Raw genomic sequence first — 14,285 nt, forward strand, 5'->3', positions numbered from 1 at the left:
TTTTAGAACACACGAGGGTCATTACGAGTTTTTAGTAATGCCCTTTGGGTTGACCAATGCTCCGGCCACATTTCAAGCTTTGATGAACAACATATTCAAGCCATTTCTTAGAAAGTTTGTGTTAGTCTTCTTTGACGATATATTAGTTTATAGTAGAAATGAGGAAGAACATGAAGTACACATGAAAAAAGTGTTGGCAGTTTTGCGGCATCATGAGTTGTTTGCCAACCAAAAGAAATGTCATTTTGCACAGCAGAAAATTGAGTATTTAGGCCATGTGATTTCAGGAGAAGGAGTAGCAGTTGATCCAGAGAAGATTAAAGCTATCTCTGACTGGCCACAGCCTACAAATGTCAAAGAAATCAGAGGGTTCTTGGGGTTAACTGGATATTATCGACGATTTGTGCGTCATTATGGAACTATTGCTGCTCCATTAACCCAATTATTGAAGAAGGGAGGGTTTTACTGGACTGAAGAAGCTACTTTGGCTTTTAACCGGTTGAAATCAGCAATGATGTCTTTACCGGTATTAGCTTTACCTGATTTTTCTAAACAGTTTGAAATAGAAGCTGATGCCTCTGGATATGGAGTTGGAGCTGTATTGGTGCAAGATAAGAGACCAGTGGCATACTATAGTCACACGCTAGCATTAAGGGACAGGTCTAGACCGGTATATGAAAGAGAACTCATGGCTGTGGTATTGGCAGTCCAAAGATGGCGTCCTTATTTGTTGATAGGGAAATTCAGGGTGAAGACTGATCAGAAGGCACTTAAATTTCTGCTAGACCAGAGAATTATACAGCCACAGTATCAGAAATGGATAGCTAAATTACTTGGTTATTCATTTGAAGTAGTATATAAACCTGGAGTGGAAAACAGAGCAGCTGATGCTTTGTCCCGAAAACCAGAAGAAGTGCAATTGTATGGGCTGTCTATTCCAATAGCTGTTGATTTGGAGATAGTAAAAAAGGAAGTGTTTCAAGATCCTAAGTATGAGAAGATTATAAGGCAGATAGAGCAGGGTGAAGAATTGGAAGTAAACGATTATTCTCTGAAAAAGGGGCTGCTGATGTATAAGAATCGACTGGTAATTTTGAAGCAATCCTCTTTGATACCAGTAATTTTAGATACTTTTCATAATTCTGCAATTGGGGGACATTCAGGGTTTTTGAGAACTTATAAAAGAATAGCTGCTGAGTTGTATTGGATGGGGATGAAGGCTGATATTAAAAAACATTGTGAGGAATGTTTAGTATGCCAAAGGAGTAAGACATTGGCATTATCTCCGGCTGGTTTGCTTGTCCCATTGGAGATTCCTCAAGCGATATGGAGTGATATATCAATGGACTTCGTGGAGGGCCTTCCAAAGTCGAGTGGCTATGAGGTAATCCTGGTAGTGGTTGACAGATTGAGTAAATATGGACACTTTTTACCGTTGAAACATCCGTATACTGCTAAGTTGGTGGCTGAGCTGTTTGTGAAAGAGATAGTAAGGTTGCACGGATTTCCTTTGTCCATTGTGTCGGATAGAGACAAGGTATTTCTTAGTCAATTTTGGACTGAATTGTTTCGTTTATCCGGCACTAAGCTGAATAAAAGTACAGCTTATCATCCTCAATCAGATGGCCAAACCGAGGTTGTCAACCGGGGAGTGGAAACTTATTTGAGGTGTTTTTGTAATGAGAAACCTAGGGAATGGGTTAGATGGTTGCCTTGGACGGAATATTGGTATAATACTACTTTTCATCGTTCTATTGGCATGACTCCATTCCAAGTTGTTTATGGCCGACAACCTCCTACTATTCTTTCTTATGGAAATTCACCATCCAAGAATTCTACTGTCGAGGAAATGTTGCTGGAAAGAGATCTTGTTTTAGGTTCTCTGCGTGAACATTTACGTCTAGCACAAGAACAGATGAAGTTGTATGCGGATCAAAAAAGGAGAGCTGTTGAATTTTCAGTGGGAGAATATGTATTTCTACGTATTCGTCCTTATAGACAGATTACAGTGCGCAGTAGAAGGAATGAAAAACTTGCTCCACGTTTTTACGGGCCATATATGATTATTGAAAAGATTGGGCCTGTCGCTTATCGTCTACAACTACCAGAAAATTCCAGAATTCATCCTGTATTTCATGTGTCTCAGCTGAGGAAAATGATGGGACAGCATGCGGATTCTCAACCGACTATTCAGTTTATTGATGAGAATTATATGTGGAAATCTGAACCGGAAGAGGCTATTGAATATCGGAAGATTGGAGCTGAGCAGTGGGAAGTTTTGGTGTGTTGGAGAGGTTTGCCCAAGCATGAAGCTTCTTGGGAATCTTATGATGAAATGAAGGAAAGGTATCCAAATTTTCACCTTGAGGACAAGGTGACTTTAAAAGGGGGAAGTAATGTTAGACCCCTTATCAAACATGTGTATTCAAGAAGAAAGAAATAGGAATTGTTTTAATGAGCACGTGTGGAAATAGATGTCTGTTAGTTTTTCTTTAAAAACAAAACACACGTGGGATTTTAAAAGGTCGGTGGGCGGGAAAGTAGGAGGAATGTTAGCTGTCTTTTGGGCGGGAAATAGTGTATAAAGTCGGTACTGTGAGTGGGTAGTGGCAGACAAGTTTTTGGAGGGAATTTGTAAGAGATGTTCTGTGATCTTCTGGTTGAGAGAAGAACAGGATTTTCCATTGTAATCAAGAATTGTACATCAACAATTCTTATTCTTGTACTGAAGTAAAACAATAAAGCTAGCAATTACCATTTGAATTTGGAGTTCCATCAGATGGATGTACTTCCAAATCATCAAATAGTGTAGCAAAAGAACTTAAACATGAATCATTGACTTCCTAAGTTTGAGCCCTGTCTTGAGGTAAGGCAAAAGCCAGAGAAGTCTTTTTAAAACATCGACAATAATTGAACACAGTAGGTTCAGAAAATTCATTTGTCAAACTGTCTGAAAGAGGAAATGTCACATACAACAGCACTATGGGATGTATAAGCATTACTGCAAACTACAAATATAATTCATTGTATTAAATAGAAGAAATGCACATACATACCTTAATGCAATGAGACATACATAAAATCAAAATGTGACAAGTTCAAACAAAATAAATTAAACAAAAATAGAATCTTCATTGAAACAATGAAAAAACACAAATTTTTTTTAATACAGGGGTTGTTCTAACCCTATAACATTTGGATGCCAAGAAAACTCATAGGAAATAATTTGTAGGTAGGTGGCCACAAATGGATTGAAACTCATGACCTCTTAGTTAGTTGATGAGACCGTCTCTTTTTTTACCATTAGACTAACCCATGATGGTTGAAATAATGAAAAGATACTAATGTATATATAATTTAGCATTCCGGCAGAAACCTGCAGACGTAGTATTAAACCTGATGACAAGTTTCTATATTCATGTTTTTTTTTTTTTTGTTTCATTGTATTTTGAGCATTAGCATGTTCTGTTTTTGAGAAAGAGGGATTTGAAGTATACCATGGTTCATTGCAAAGGTTGTACTGAATTGTAACTTCTCTTACAAACCTCTGTTGACGCAATGCATTCTGAAAAATATAGCACAACATTGTAAATTACTCATTCACTATTATTTTACTAAAATGAAAACAGAATACAATGAATGCGAAAAATCATGGCAATGGTAGATATACCATTCAATTGAGCCTAATAATATATTCAATTTTGAAACTTTTAAATTGGTTAAGAGAATAGTGCGTACATGCTGTGAAATAAACAGTAAGCAGTGTATTGTAAAAAAAAACTGCTATTTATAAAACAGATGAAGAGCAGAATAGCCAAATTTCTTTTTTACCATTTCCTTGCAGCCCTTTTCTTTTTCTGTTTCTATAATAAAATCAAGCGGTACATCATCTTCATAATTTTTAAGAGCCTACTTTTATTCATTTCTTAAATACAGAAAATGAAGCAATGTTGCTAGCAGGAAACTACTTTTATTATTGTATATTAGATAAATGCTAAACTAATAGAACCTCAAAAGTTAACAAGAAAGAAGAAAGATGCTAAATATTATGTCAAGTTATTACAGAGGCTGCAGCCCTTGTAGTCATGGTCCGCTCAACAGCCACAGGAGCAAGGGTGGGCTCAACTGCAGATGTATGTGTAAGACACGGCTCCAGGTCAATGGCTCCACCTCCTTTCTGGAGAGAGAAAAAAAAAGAAAAAGGACAAAGTTGAAAGAAGGCTTCATAATACAAAGATCAATATATTGCAGCTGGCTCTAACATCACTAAAAGAATTAATAAATATATATAGCCCAGAGACTAAAGCGCCCTGGAATAAAGGAAGAAAAAAGAAGAGAGAGAGAAGGGTGGCCTGGAAAAGTGTCGTTGAATTATAATACTTTCACACTACAGCCTCTAAAGTAAACATCTCGTTCTGTTCTATCTTTTATTCAACAAGAACCAAACTAATGAAGCTATCTCTCTCTCTGTTCTTTTTTTTTTTTTTTTTCAAGAAACCACGGCTTCCACTGAGAAAAATAAAATACAAGGGCATACAAAAAAGTCCAGCCCACAATAAAAAAAATAAAAACAAATAAACAAACAAACAAACAAACAAAACAAAACAAAACAAAAAAGCCCCACTAAAGAAAGGGTTTCCAGCTAAGTAAGATATTGCCTAGGGGATATATATATATACATATCTTTTTTTTTTTTTTTTTTTTTTTACAATTGCCTAGGGGATAATTACAAAAAGTTTTGGAAATCAAAGCCCAAAGAGAAACATAAAACCTTCAAAGATCAAACCTCACTAGGGTCCTCTCCACTACTTGAAACACTATTGTTCCTCTCCCCCAAAGATTCCACAATAAGGCATACACCCCCACAAACCAAAGAAAACAACCTCTTTAGGAGAAGGAACTCCTCGATCATCAACCGAACATCCTGCTGACGAGCAACTGAACTCCTGAAAGAAACCATTCCATACACATCTCACAAATTGACACTCCCAGAGAAGGATATCCAAAGTTTTCATCTGCCTTTCAACAAAGAAAACAATAAAAAAAGACCTAATGAAGGCATCTTTCTCAAAAGCCTACCCATTATGTTCGCACAACCAAGCAAAACTTGCCAGGAAAAAAAAAAAACTTGACTTTCTTTGGAATCTTGATCCTCCATAAAACAAAGACAGACTCAACAACAAAATTCCTTATAAAATCCTAAAAACGAATACAAGAGAAGCCCTCCAAAGGGTTAGAACTCCAAACACGAATATCCCTTCTCCCAAACCTAAAGTCAAAACCCTAAACCAAGGAAATAGGAGTGGTCACCTGACTCACCTCGGATGGAAAGTTGGAAATGGAAAGACTGAAACAGAATTCCCCGACCAAACCGAAAAGAAACAGAAAATCCACAAAAGCACACACCAAATGGCCATAACTTTCTAGTCCTCACTAGGATAGGACCCCCTTACCAACCCCACAAAAGTACTTCACTACAATCCCCTGCATGAAGTGCCAAAAACAATTGAAACTCAAGAAACAATACTAGGTTTTAATGCAACCCTCTGATAATGATCTTGTACAAGTGTGATATCACACGCATGCACATACACACAAAATTTACATTAAAAAAAAACCTACTCTTTTTATCTATTACATTAAATAAGAAAAATCAAGTTTTAGAACCAACCAACTAAAATTTAAAAGCTTCATTACCTTCACAATGCAGCATCTCTCAACACAATAGCTACAACCAATAGCAGCTCCCCAAGCACGAGATCGAACGTTATTTCGAAGTGTAGAAATGTAACCTAACACAAAATTAGAAGTAATAGCAACGAAAAATGGTAATTACAACAAAATGGGTGAAAAAAAACAAAAATAATAGTGTATTTAAATGGAACGAAATAGAGAAAAATCAGTGTTTAGAACAACACTTTTACATAGAAACAACTGCATTCATTAAGAAAAAATTGAAGAATACAAGGGTATACAAAAAGACCAAACCCATAAAAATTCCACCGAAGAAAAGGTTTTTACCTAAAGAGTGACTAAAATGTCTTTGAGGCCAAAGCCTGAGGAGAAACATGAAACCTCACCAAAGGAGAAACATGAAACCTCACCAAGGACCAAACATCACTAAATCTCCCCACACCTCTTTAACACAGTTGTTCCCCAAAATTGAAAGAATACAAGGGCATACAAAAAATCCCACACCAAAGCACGCATCCAAACAAACTACAAGAATGTTTTTCAATAACATAAACAAGGAATAAGTAATTTAAAACCATAAAGTTAAGAAATTAATTGTTATTGTTATTTCATCACTATATATTGCTAATAGGGTCAAGTTTTATTATGCTCATGCTCTATTTTAGTATTGTTCTTTCATTATTTTTCTGTAGAATTCAAAGACACAATTGTACAACCTAGAGAACATATCTTGTTCAAGTAAGGTCATTCTTCATTACTGTTTCTGGTTTTTTTTCTAAATTTCCCTCCCTTGTCGAGTTTGTATCTATTGAGCATCAGTCTATTGTCCTTTCATCAATGAAAAGTTATATATTTTTTAAAAATAATAATAAAATAAAATAAAAGGAAGAGAAAAATGTAGAGAAATTGTTCAAATTCGAAATCAGTATATTGATATTTGAAGTTTTTAAAGAGAAACTACTAGCAATTATCCAAAGAGTGAAATTCTATTCATCTTTGGAATTTTCCCCATCTATCATTACAAATAATTTGCAAAGATTTAGGGGCCGTTTGGCCATGAGTTATCACTATTGAATTGGATTATGGTAACCCAACCCTTGTTTGGGGGAAGGGTTATCATAACCCCCTTTCCTCTCTCTCCTTCTTTTTAAACCTTTTTCAACTTCCCATAACCCTATACTCTTCAACTCCCCCGTAAAACTACATTTTTAAACCCTTCTCCCAAACACATCTTATCATAAAACTGCCTTTTTAAACCCTTCCCCCAAACACATGTTATGATAAAACTAGGTTTATCACAATACTAACCCTTCATAACCCAACCCTTCCCCCAAACAACCCCTTATAGGTTACATGATCAATTTAAGACTAAAGAACAAATCGGTTTAATTAATCACGTTTCTGGTGTATCCCTAAGATCTTAAAACAAGAGTGGCATGGCCTAGAGGATAAAAGGAGAGATTTATCCGAGGATAAAAGGAGAGATTTATCCGTGGATAAATCGAATGTTTATTATGAATAAAAAGTTATCAATAAAGGAAGACAATTGTCTATTATAAAGTTATCAATAAAGGGAGACAATTGTCTATTATAAAGTTATCAATAAAGGAAGACAATTGTCTATTTATAAATAATTAGAAAACAAATTAATTCTAATCCCAATAAAGAAACTAATCCTTATCCTAATTAACCAAGATACCCTGATTTACCAGAATCCTACAACATCCTTCTATCCCTCCCCAAAAAGAAAATCAACCCTGAGTTTTAACAAAAAAAATCAACATTAAAAAAATAAATAAACAACCTTGCATATTTTTAAAATGTAAAAGAAATTCAGCTTCCAAGCTAATTTTCTCCTCTTTTTTTTTTTTCTTTTTGAAACGGAATAGGCTTTTCGTTGATAAAATGAAAAGAGACTATCATTCAGAATACAACAAGATATAATGAGCCATGGGAACTGAAAGACAGGGATTAGCAGATGCACCAAGCTATCTCACCTAGGTTTACACAACTATAGTATCCTCATCTTCCAAGCTAATTGAATGTAAATAATAGTCACTTTGTCTTGAGGAGAAAATTGCTGACTTGAACAAAAAAAGCTCTCATCTTTCCAAGTCGAAAATGGGTTGAGTTGGCGTGTAGTAGAATCAATGAATAGGCTTGATTTCTTTTATTTATTTGTCATTGTATTTTTAAGCATTAGTTTCTTTACATGTCATTGATGAAGTTTGTTTCCTTTTTTACAAGAAATAAAAGGAAGGGGAGAGAGAGAGAGACAAAGACTTAACTATCTACAGAACGAGACAAAGATAAGCAGGCTTACAATCTTGCGGGGGTAATACTCTGATGGTTGCACGCAACTCCTGGATTGCAGGTGGAGGTGGAGAAGCTGTAAGTCGACAGTAGCCTGTATGCATGAGAACTAGAAAACAATTTTAAACAACCTCCATTATTTCTCGTAGATCCACATCAATTCAAGAACTAGAAAACAGTGGGACTCTACATACCAGCAACAAGATCTGAATCGTATGTGTACACATCTGTTCCCCACAGCTGTCCACCCCTGACCTGCAAACATTACTTAAAGACCTTAACAGTTTTACTTTTTCTCTTTGCTTTTTGGAAATAGAAGCACCCTCCAAAGGTATTTAGAGTCTCACCAATTATTTAAAATCAATAGTTGCTAATTGTGGAATTATCCTAGTTTGATACTTCAATTGTTGGTTGCAGTTCTCCCCAGATTTGAAACAATTATTGTCTTTCCAAGAATTATCTTCACAAGAGAAAGGGAGCAAAGTCTAACCGATTGTTGTCAATTGATTAAGAGTTGTTTTTGTGTGTTCTGTCTTTGATTTCATGCTTACCAGTGGAGAGTTAAAGATTATGGGCAAAGAACTGTATTGGCAAGATAGTTTTGAAGCTATCGATTGCCTCTTCATGGTGTTCTTTTTCTCCTTTCATCTTGAAGCATTTGGTGAGCAAAATTTCAGTTTGAAGTGGGTGTTGTTAGTGAGATCAATTAAGTTTTAAATTGTATCTAGCTCTTTAACGATGTTTCTAATTTCTGTTGCTTTAAATAGCTTGCTTTTTCTGCATAAACCTTTTGTACTTTGAGCTTATTATTATCAATGAAGAGATCAGTTTTCTTTAAAAAAAAAATAGCTCATTTTTTCTTTTGTGATTACTTTTAGGTCGTTTTCGTATTTGTGTTGCCCGGGTATATCCTTTGTTTCAGTTGTAGGCTGTATTTTCCTTAGTTCTTTTGCTTTTAGTATAATTCTATTGGATTTGAGCATTAGTCTCATTTAATTTATTAATAAAAAGGCATGTTTAAAAAAAAAGAAAAAAAATCTATTGACCAACCCACACACAAATTTAATGAAGTGCAAAAAACTCATCCCCAATTGAATTTTCTTCACTCTTACAAAATAGGTTTTTTACATTTTCCGAAAATTCTGGACATTCTTTTTACAATAGAGGATTTTTTGCATAAATTAGTTCTAGGGTTCATTGGCTTGATCATTTTCTTTTTTTTTTTATATCCATGAGTTTTCGGGCCAGCTTACCGCACACCTCGACTAATCTCATGAGACAACTCGCCTGACCCTACAACATTTGAATGTCGAGAAAAATTGTAAGAAATTAATTCCTGGGTGGGTTGCCACCATGGATTGAACCTTTGACCTCTTAGTTAATGAGACTAAGTCTCCCTTTTTACCACTAGGCCAACCATGATGGTTGGTTCATTGGCTTGATCATGAAGGTTGGATATTTTTTATGTTGGATGCTCCAAGATGTTTCCATCCAAGTGAATAACTTTTTTATTTTTGTCTTCCTTTTTCGTTTTTTTTAAACGAAACAAACTTTTTTATCAATAAATGAAATGAGACTAATGTTCAAAGGACAAGATAAATATACTAAGAGCAAAAAATGAGCTAAGATGACACACCTAGGATGGCACCCTAGTAGTGCTCCAATTGATCAACGTTTAAAGCACTTCCCAAGCTAAAAAGAATTACTTCCAAAGATTACATCATAATACCAAAAACAAATGAATAATACAACATCGGCCACTAAATTAGAACAAGAACAAAACAGGATAACTTGAGAACATCTGATCCAGGAATCAAGTTGTTGGATTATCTCTCAACCCCAAAGATCAAATCTTCTTCTAATAGCTCTTTATTGAAGTTTCGAATTTATGTTGCTTTGAATAACTTGAAGCAGACTTCCAAACCACAAAATCTGTTCCCAAAAGAAATCCCTAGTAGCTACTCTCCTTTCGCAACAAAAATCAAAGACCAAACACAAAAACCATTATTAATCAAGCTACAACAATCGGTGAGGCTTTGCTCGCTCACCCATGCGAAGAAAAATCATGGAAAGACAATATTGACCAACCGCTGGGGGATTTACATTCAGCGGCTGAAGATTCAAACTAGAATAAGTCCACAATCAGCGACTATTGACTTTAGATGATCTAGTATTTTGCAAGACTGAGAATGAGAACGAGTAGCAGAGGATAGTTTTTTCAACTTTCGGTTCTTCCATGCATTGAAATAGAGCATTAAGATCTGTTTCTAATGGCTCAAAATGTCTCTTCCTCTCAAGCACAGCTGACTTATCAAAACTCCACTTCCTCGCTACAATGCTTAAAGGAGAGTCGAATGAAGACTCACCCTTCTTTCTAGAGGGAACGAAAGGGGTTTTACTCAAAGACCCTAAAAAAACTTCACGTTCGAGTTGGGCAAAGAAAATTCAGAGTATTCAAACTGCGTAGGATGATAAGAATGTGAAATCTGAATTGGTAGAGTGGGTTGGAGCTTGTATTTGGGTGCAACTAACTTCCAATGAGTCAGGGATAACCTTTGAAATCATCTTGGTATTACAGGAATGAGCTGAGGCTTGACAACAGACATGTTTTGCCTCTAGCAAATCAGGAATTTGATCTTCACTTATTTGAGCCTTTATGAAATTTTTAACCGAAATCTTCTTCATTTTTTCTTTCTAATGAAATACTATGAAAAAGGCTTGAGACAATGTGGGAAGATCTTTGAAGATTTCTTTCTTTTCGATTCTTGAAATGTCTACATTATTGAATAAATCATAATAATTCAAAGTACATAATGATTATATAGGAATATATATAGAGCTCAAAGAAACTACAGAAGGAAAATTCATAAATGGAAAATACCGAAAAGGAAAATAATAATGGAAAATACTAATAATTCATAAATCCTAATTTTCCTTCAACACTTTTAACCAAAATCTTCATTTTTTTCTTTCGAATGAAATACTTTGGAAAAAGCTTGAGACAATGTAGGAAGATCTTTTTTTTCTTTTTGATTTAGCTCTCAACCCTGATCTTGCTAAGGAATAGAGAGAAGAAGAGGAGAGAGAATGACCAGAGGAAACTTTGAAGAGATCTGGTGCACCCATTAAGGTGTGACAGTTTGCAGTTTGGCATTCCTTTAAAGTGGTATCAATCAAATTAACCTGGGAGTAATTTAAAAGCTTCTTAAAGGCAATGTGACTCTTGATTTCTTATTTGGCAAAGCAAATGTCTTGGCCGCAAATTTTTCCCCTCTGAGAAAGCAACTCTTCTTCTTCTCCACCCATGTTCGCTCCAGATTTGAATTTCTTTTTTAAATTTAATGCGGCAGGAGGACAATTTCGATGGGATGAGGAAGGATCCCCGACCGGAAAAACTTAAAAATTGCTAATGAAGTCAATAAAAGGATTTCTTAAGAAGCCAGGCTTTGAAAAAGATAAGTGAGAAAATCCCATTCCGAATCAAAGACACTCAAAACTCAAACCTTCATCTTTCAAGACTTGATTGATTTTTGCTAAGTCAATAGGATTAGATAAATCCTTGACAACGAGAGCATTTTGGAAGGTTGTAGGCTCTTCAATAAATTCAATATCGCCGAAGTTAAGATAGAAATTTCCTAGAAATCCATCCTTCAATTCGTTTGTTGCCAGTAAAAATCTACAGAGGTTTTTTCTCACCTTAATTTTAGCTTTCGACACATTATTCATAATGTGTCTAAGGATACGCTCTCGAGTCCTTCGAAGTAATTCCCAATTGCAACAAAGACATCCCTTTTCCAATAATCAAGCAATAAGTTATTGATGGATAACCACCCTCCAAAGCTCCGGATAACTTCTGGCTTGCCATGTCTAAACTTATTCCATTTTTCAACTAAAAGATGGAAGGGCCCAAAACCCTGCCATTTACCAAAAGTCCCAAAAAAAATCTTCCAAAAATTCCCTCGTGGGAGACAGATTAAAGCCTTATCCGCATATAAAGGGGGTTGATGCTGATTTTGACTTGAAAATGTTCCTCCAAAGTTTTGACGATATCCTTACATTCATTACATGCAAAGTGCCTGGAAATGATCCATAGACTATGGAAATCTTCCACATAAACCTCATTATGCTTGTGAACCCAGTAAGAAGAGCTCTAATTACTCAAATGAGGGAAGTTCTATTGTCCTAAGGATATGCTCTGTTTTGCTAAGGCCCAAACAGAGGCCCAAAAGATTCTCTTTTTCTGACTTCAAACCCGAGGAGGGCTGTAGACTTTCAATCTCGCCTTCACTATGACTCGGGTTCCTTTTATTATGATCAAGAGATGTAAATCCAAGGGACTTAACTCTATCTACATAAGACAAACTCTAGAGCTATGTTGAGTGTTGTGTTGAAGGACGATGGCTCAAAAACCATTTCATATATTCCAAATTTGATAAGAACCTTCGCAACATCAAGGGGAAGGACGAACACCCCTTTTGCCTTCCCTTGAGAATACCCGAATAGTTGAACATCCACCTAAAGTAGGCCAAGAGCTGCAACATAAGACCCATCCAATATCAGATCTGGACTTTTCGAGCTTCGTTCGCCCATGACTTAACTCCCCAAATTTCAGAAAGAAACAATCCTCGGGGCCTCCGACTAACTATTTTATCGCAGCAAGGAATCAATACAAATTGGCTTATGAGACGACTAGAGATTGTTGAGCTTCCACATCCTCCACGTGAAAGCAGTCATTTTCCAACCAGACACAAAAATGCAATTGAAGGATTTTACAACTTGCTACTTCCATTGTACTGGAAATAGACTGAAAAAAAAACACTAGAGAAGTCTAAAAGTGATGCAAGAGATTAAACGAAAATAGAGAGTACACCGTTGAAATAATCGAAAAGGAGTAGATGATCAATGGAAAAGACAACGAAAGAAGGAGAGAGGAGAGAGCATACTTACCTTTTCTTGACTTCTTTCTTCAGTATAGTTTTTTTTTTAAAGGAGCAGCCTTTTAATTAATATATTAATAATGAGACAGAAGCTCAGAGTACAAGAGGATTATACAATGAGCATATAAACCAAGGATTAGAAGGTACAAAACCAACAAGGTTGTCACCTCTTAGCACCCTCATCTTTTCCAAACAAGCTAAAACTTGAAGGAAGTAGCTTGTTGGGCATTATTGTCCCTCCAGAACATTTGGCCAATAAAGCCCTCTTTTTGTTCAGTCAAGGCTTGTAGACCAAGACCACACTTGGGAGTGATCTATTTACAAAAGTACTTTAAAACCAAAGCCCAAAAAGAATCGTGAAACAATTTCTTCGTCTGGATGACCGAGTAAAGCCTCACCAATTTTTATAGCTAGCTTAATAATGGTTTTTGTTTTGGTCTTCGACTACTCGGGATACCTTCAAGGAACAGGCAATTAAATTTTGTTGTTTATTGGTTCCTATTTCATCTCTGATCCATTGATGCCAAAGCATTGTCGTAGAATTTGTGGGTTGGAAAATTTCTTCAAGTTCCTCTATGCATTGGATTGCATTGCTTAATTAGTCTTGAAGTAATTGGTTGCATCTTCTTGATGTTCTCTTTCTCCTTTCATCTTGAAGAATTGGGTGTGTAAGAATTTAGATTCAAATGGGCTCTTTATGAGAGCATTTTTGCTTTGTATTTAGCTTTCTACTGATGTATTGTCTTTGAGTGGCTTTGATTAGCTTGTTATTTTCCTACTTGGGTTCATTTTTAGGTTGCCATCATATTTATGTTGCCCAAGTATGGTCTTAGTTTTAGTTTTAGCCTGTCATATTTATTTTGCCCAAGTATGGTCTTTGTTTTAGTTTTAGCCTAAGTACTTTGATTTTCTTTTTAAAAAATAATAATAATAATACTCTTGTATTTTGAACTTTAGTCTCATGAGGATTGTTGCCGCTTTAAAAGTAAGGGGTCAAACACCACTAGATCATTTTCCGACCCTCTAAACACTATTATTCCTTCCAACCTACAAATTCCACATGATAGCGCACATCCTAGCAAGCCACAACAAATAGTCCTTCTAACGAAAAGGTGAATGGAGAAAGAATTCTCCAAACTTAGTTCTTTCAACAATGTCGTAGTTAGCACACTGTGCATTTGTCTACCTCCAGCGTCCACCACCCTCTCTTTACCTCACTCACTCTCAAGCTTGAGCTGGCCAAAATAGAATAACTAAACAATAAATGATCAGTCAGTTTATGCAAATCCTTACATATTGCTGGTTTTCCAACTAACTAAAACCAAATGGTCAGTTTTGCTT

General features: G+C 35.7%; 1 protein-coding gene across 5 annotated transcripts in view; it reads right to left on the reverse strand.

Annotated features, from left to right (window-relative positions):
* LOC103499596 (uncharacterized) overlaps nucleotides 1–14,285 on the reverse strand; it is a 29,140-nt gene that overhangs the window by 6,224 nt on the left and 8,631 nt on the right. For 4 of the 5 annotated variants that reach the window (XM_008462619.3, XM_008462621.3, XM_008462618.3 and 1 more), the window contains exons 5-10: nucleotides 8,202–8,262; nucleotides 8,018–8,116; nucleotides 5,698–5,792; nucleotides 4,884–4,946; nucleotides 4,064–4,177; nucleotides 3,498–3,565 (exon numbers count right to left, since the gene is read on the reverse strand). In XM_008462619.3, the coding sequence (XP_008460841.2) occupies nucleotides 3,498–3,565; nucleotides 4,064–4,177; nucleotides 4,884–4,946; nucleotides 5,698–5,792; nucleotides 8,018–8,116; nucleotides 8,202–8,262 (500 nt within the window). The remainder of the gene's footprint in view (nucleotides 1–3,497; nucleotides 3,566–4,063; nucleotides 4,178–4,883; nucleotides 4,947–5,697; nucleotides 5,793–8,017; nucleotides 8,117–8,201; nucleotides 8,263–14,285) is intronic. The other variant, XM_008462622.3, reaches the window with a different exon arrangement.

The sequence above is a fragment of the Cucumis melo genome, chromosome 11, assembly GCF_025177605.1.
Source record: "Cucumis melo cultivar AY chromosome 11, USDA_Cmelo_AY_1.0, whole genome shotgun sequence".
Classification (NCBI taxonomy): domain Eukaryota; kingdom Viridiplantae; phylum Streptophyta; class Magnoliopsida; order Cucurbitales; family Cucurbitaceae; genus Cucumis; species Cucumis melo.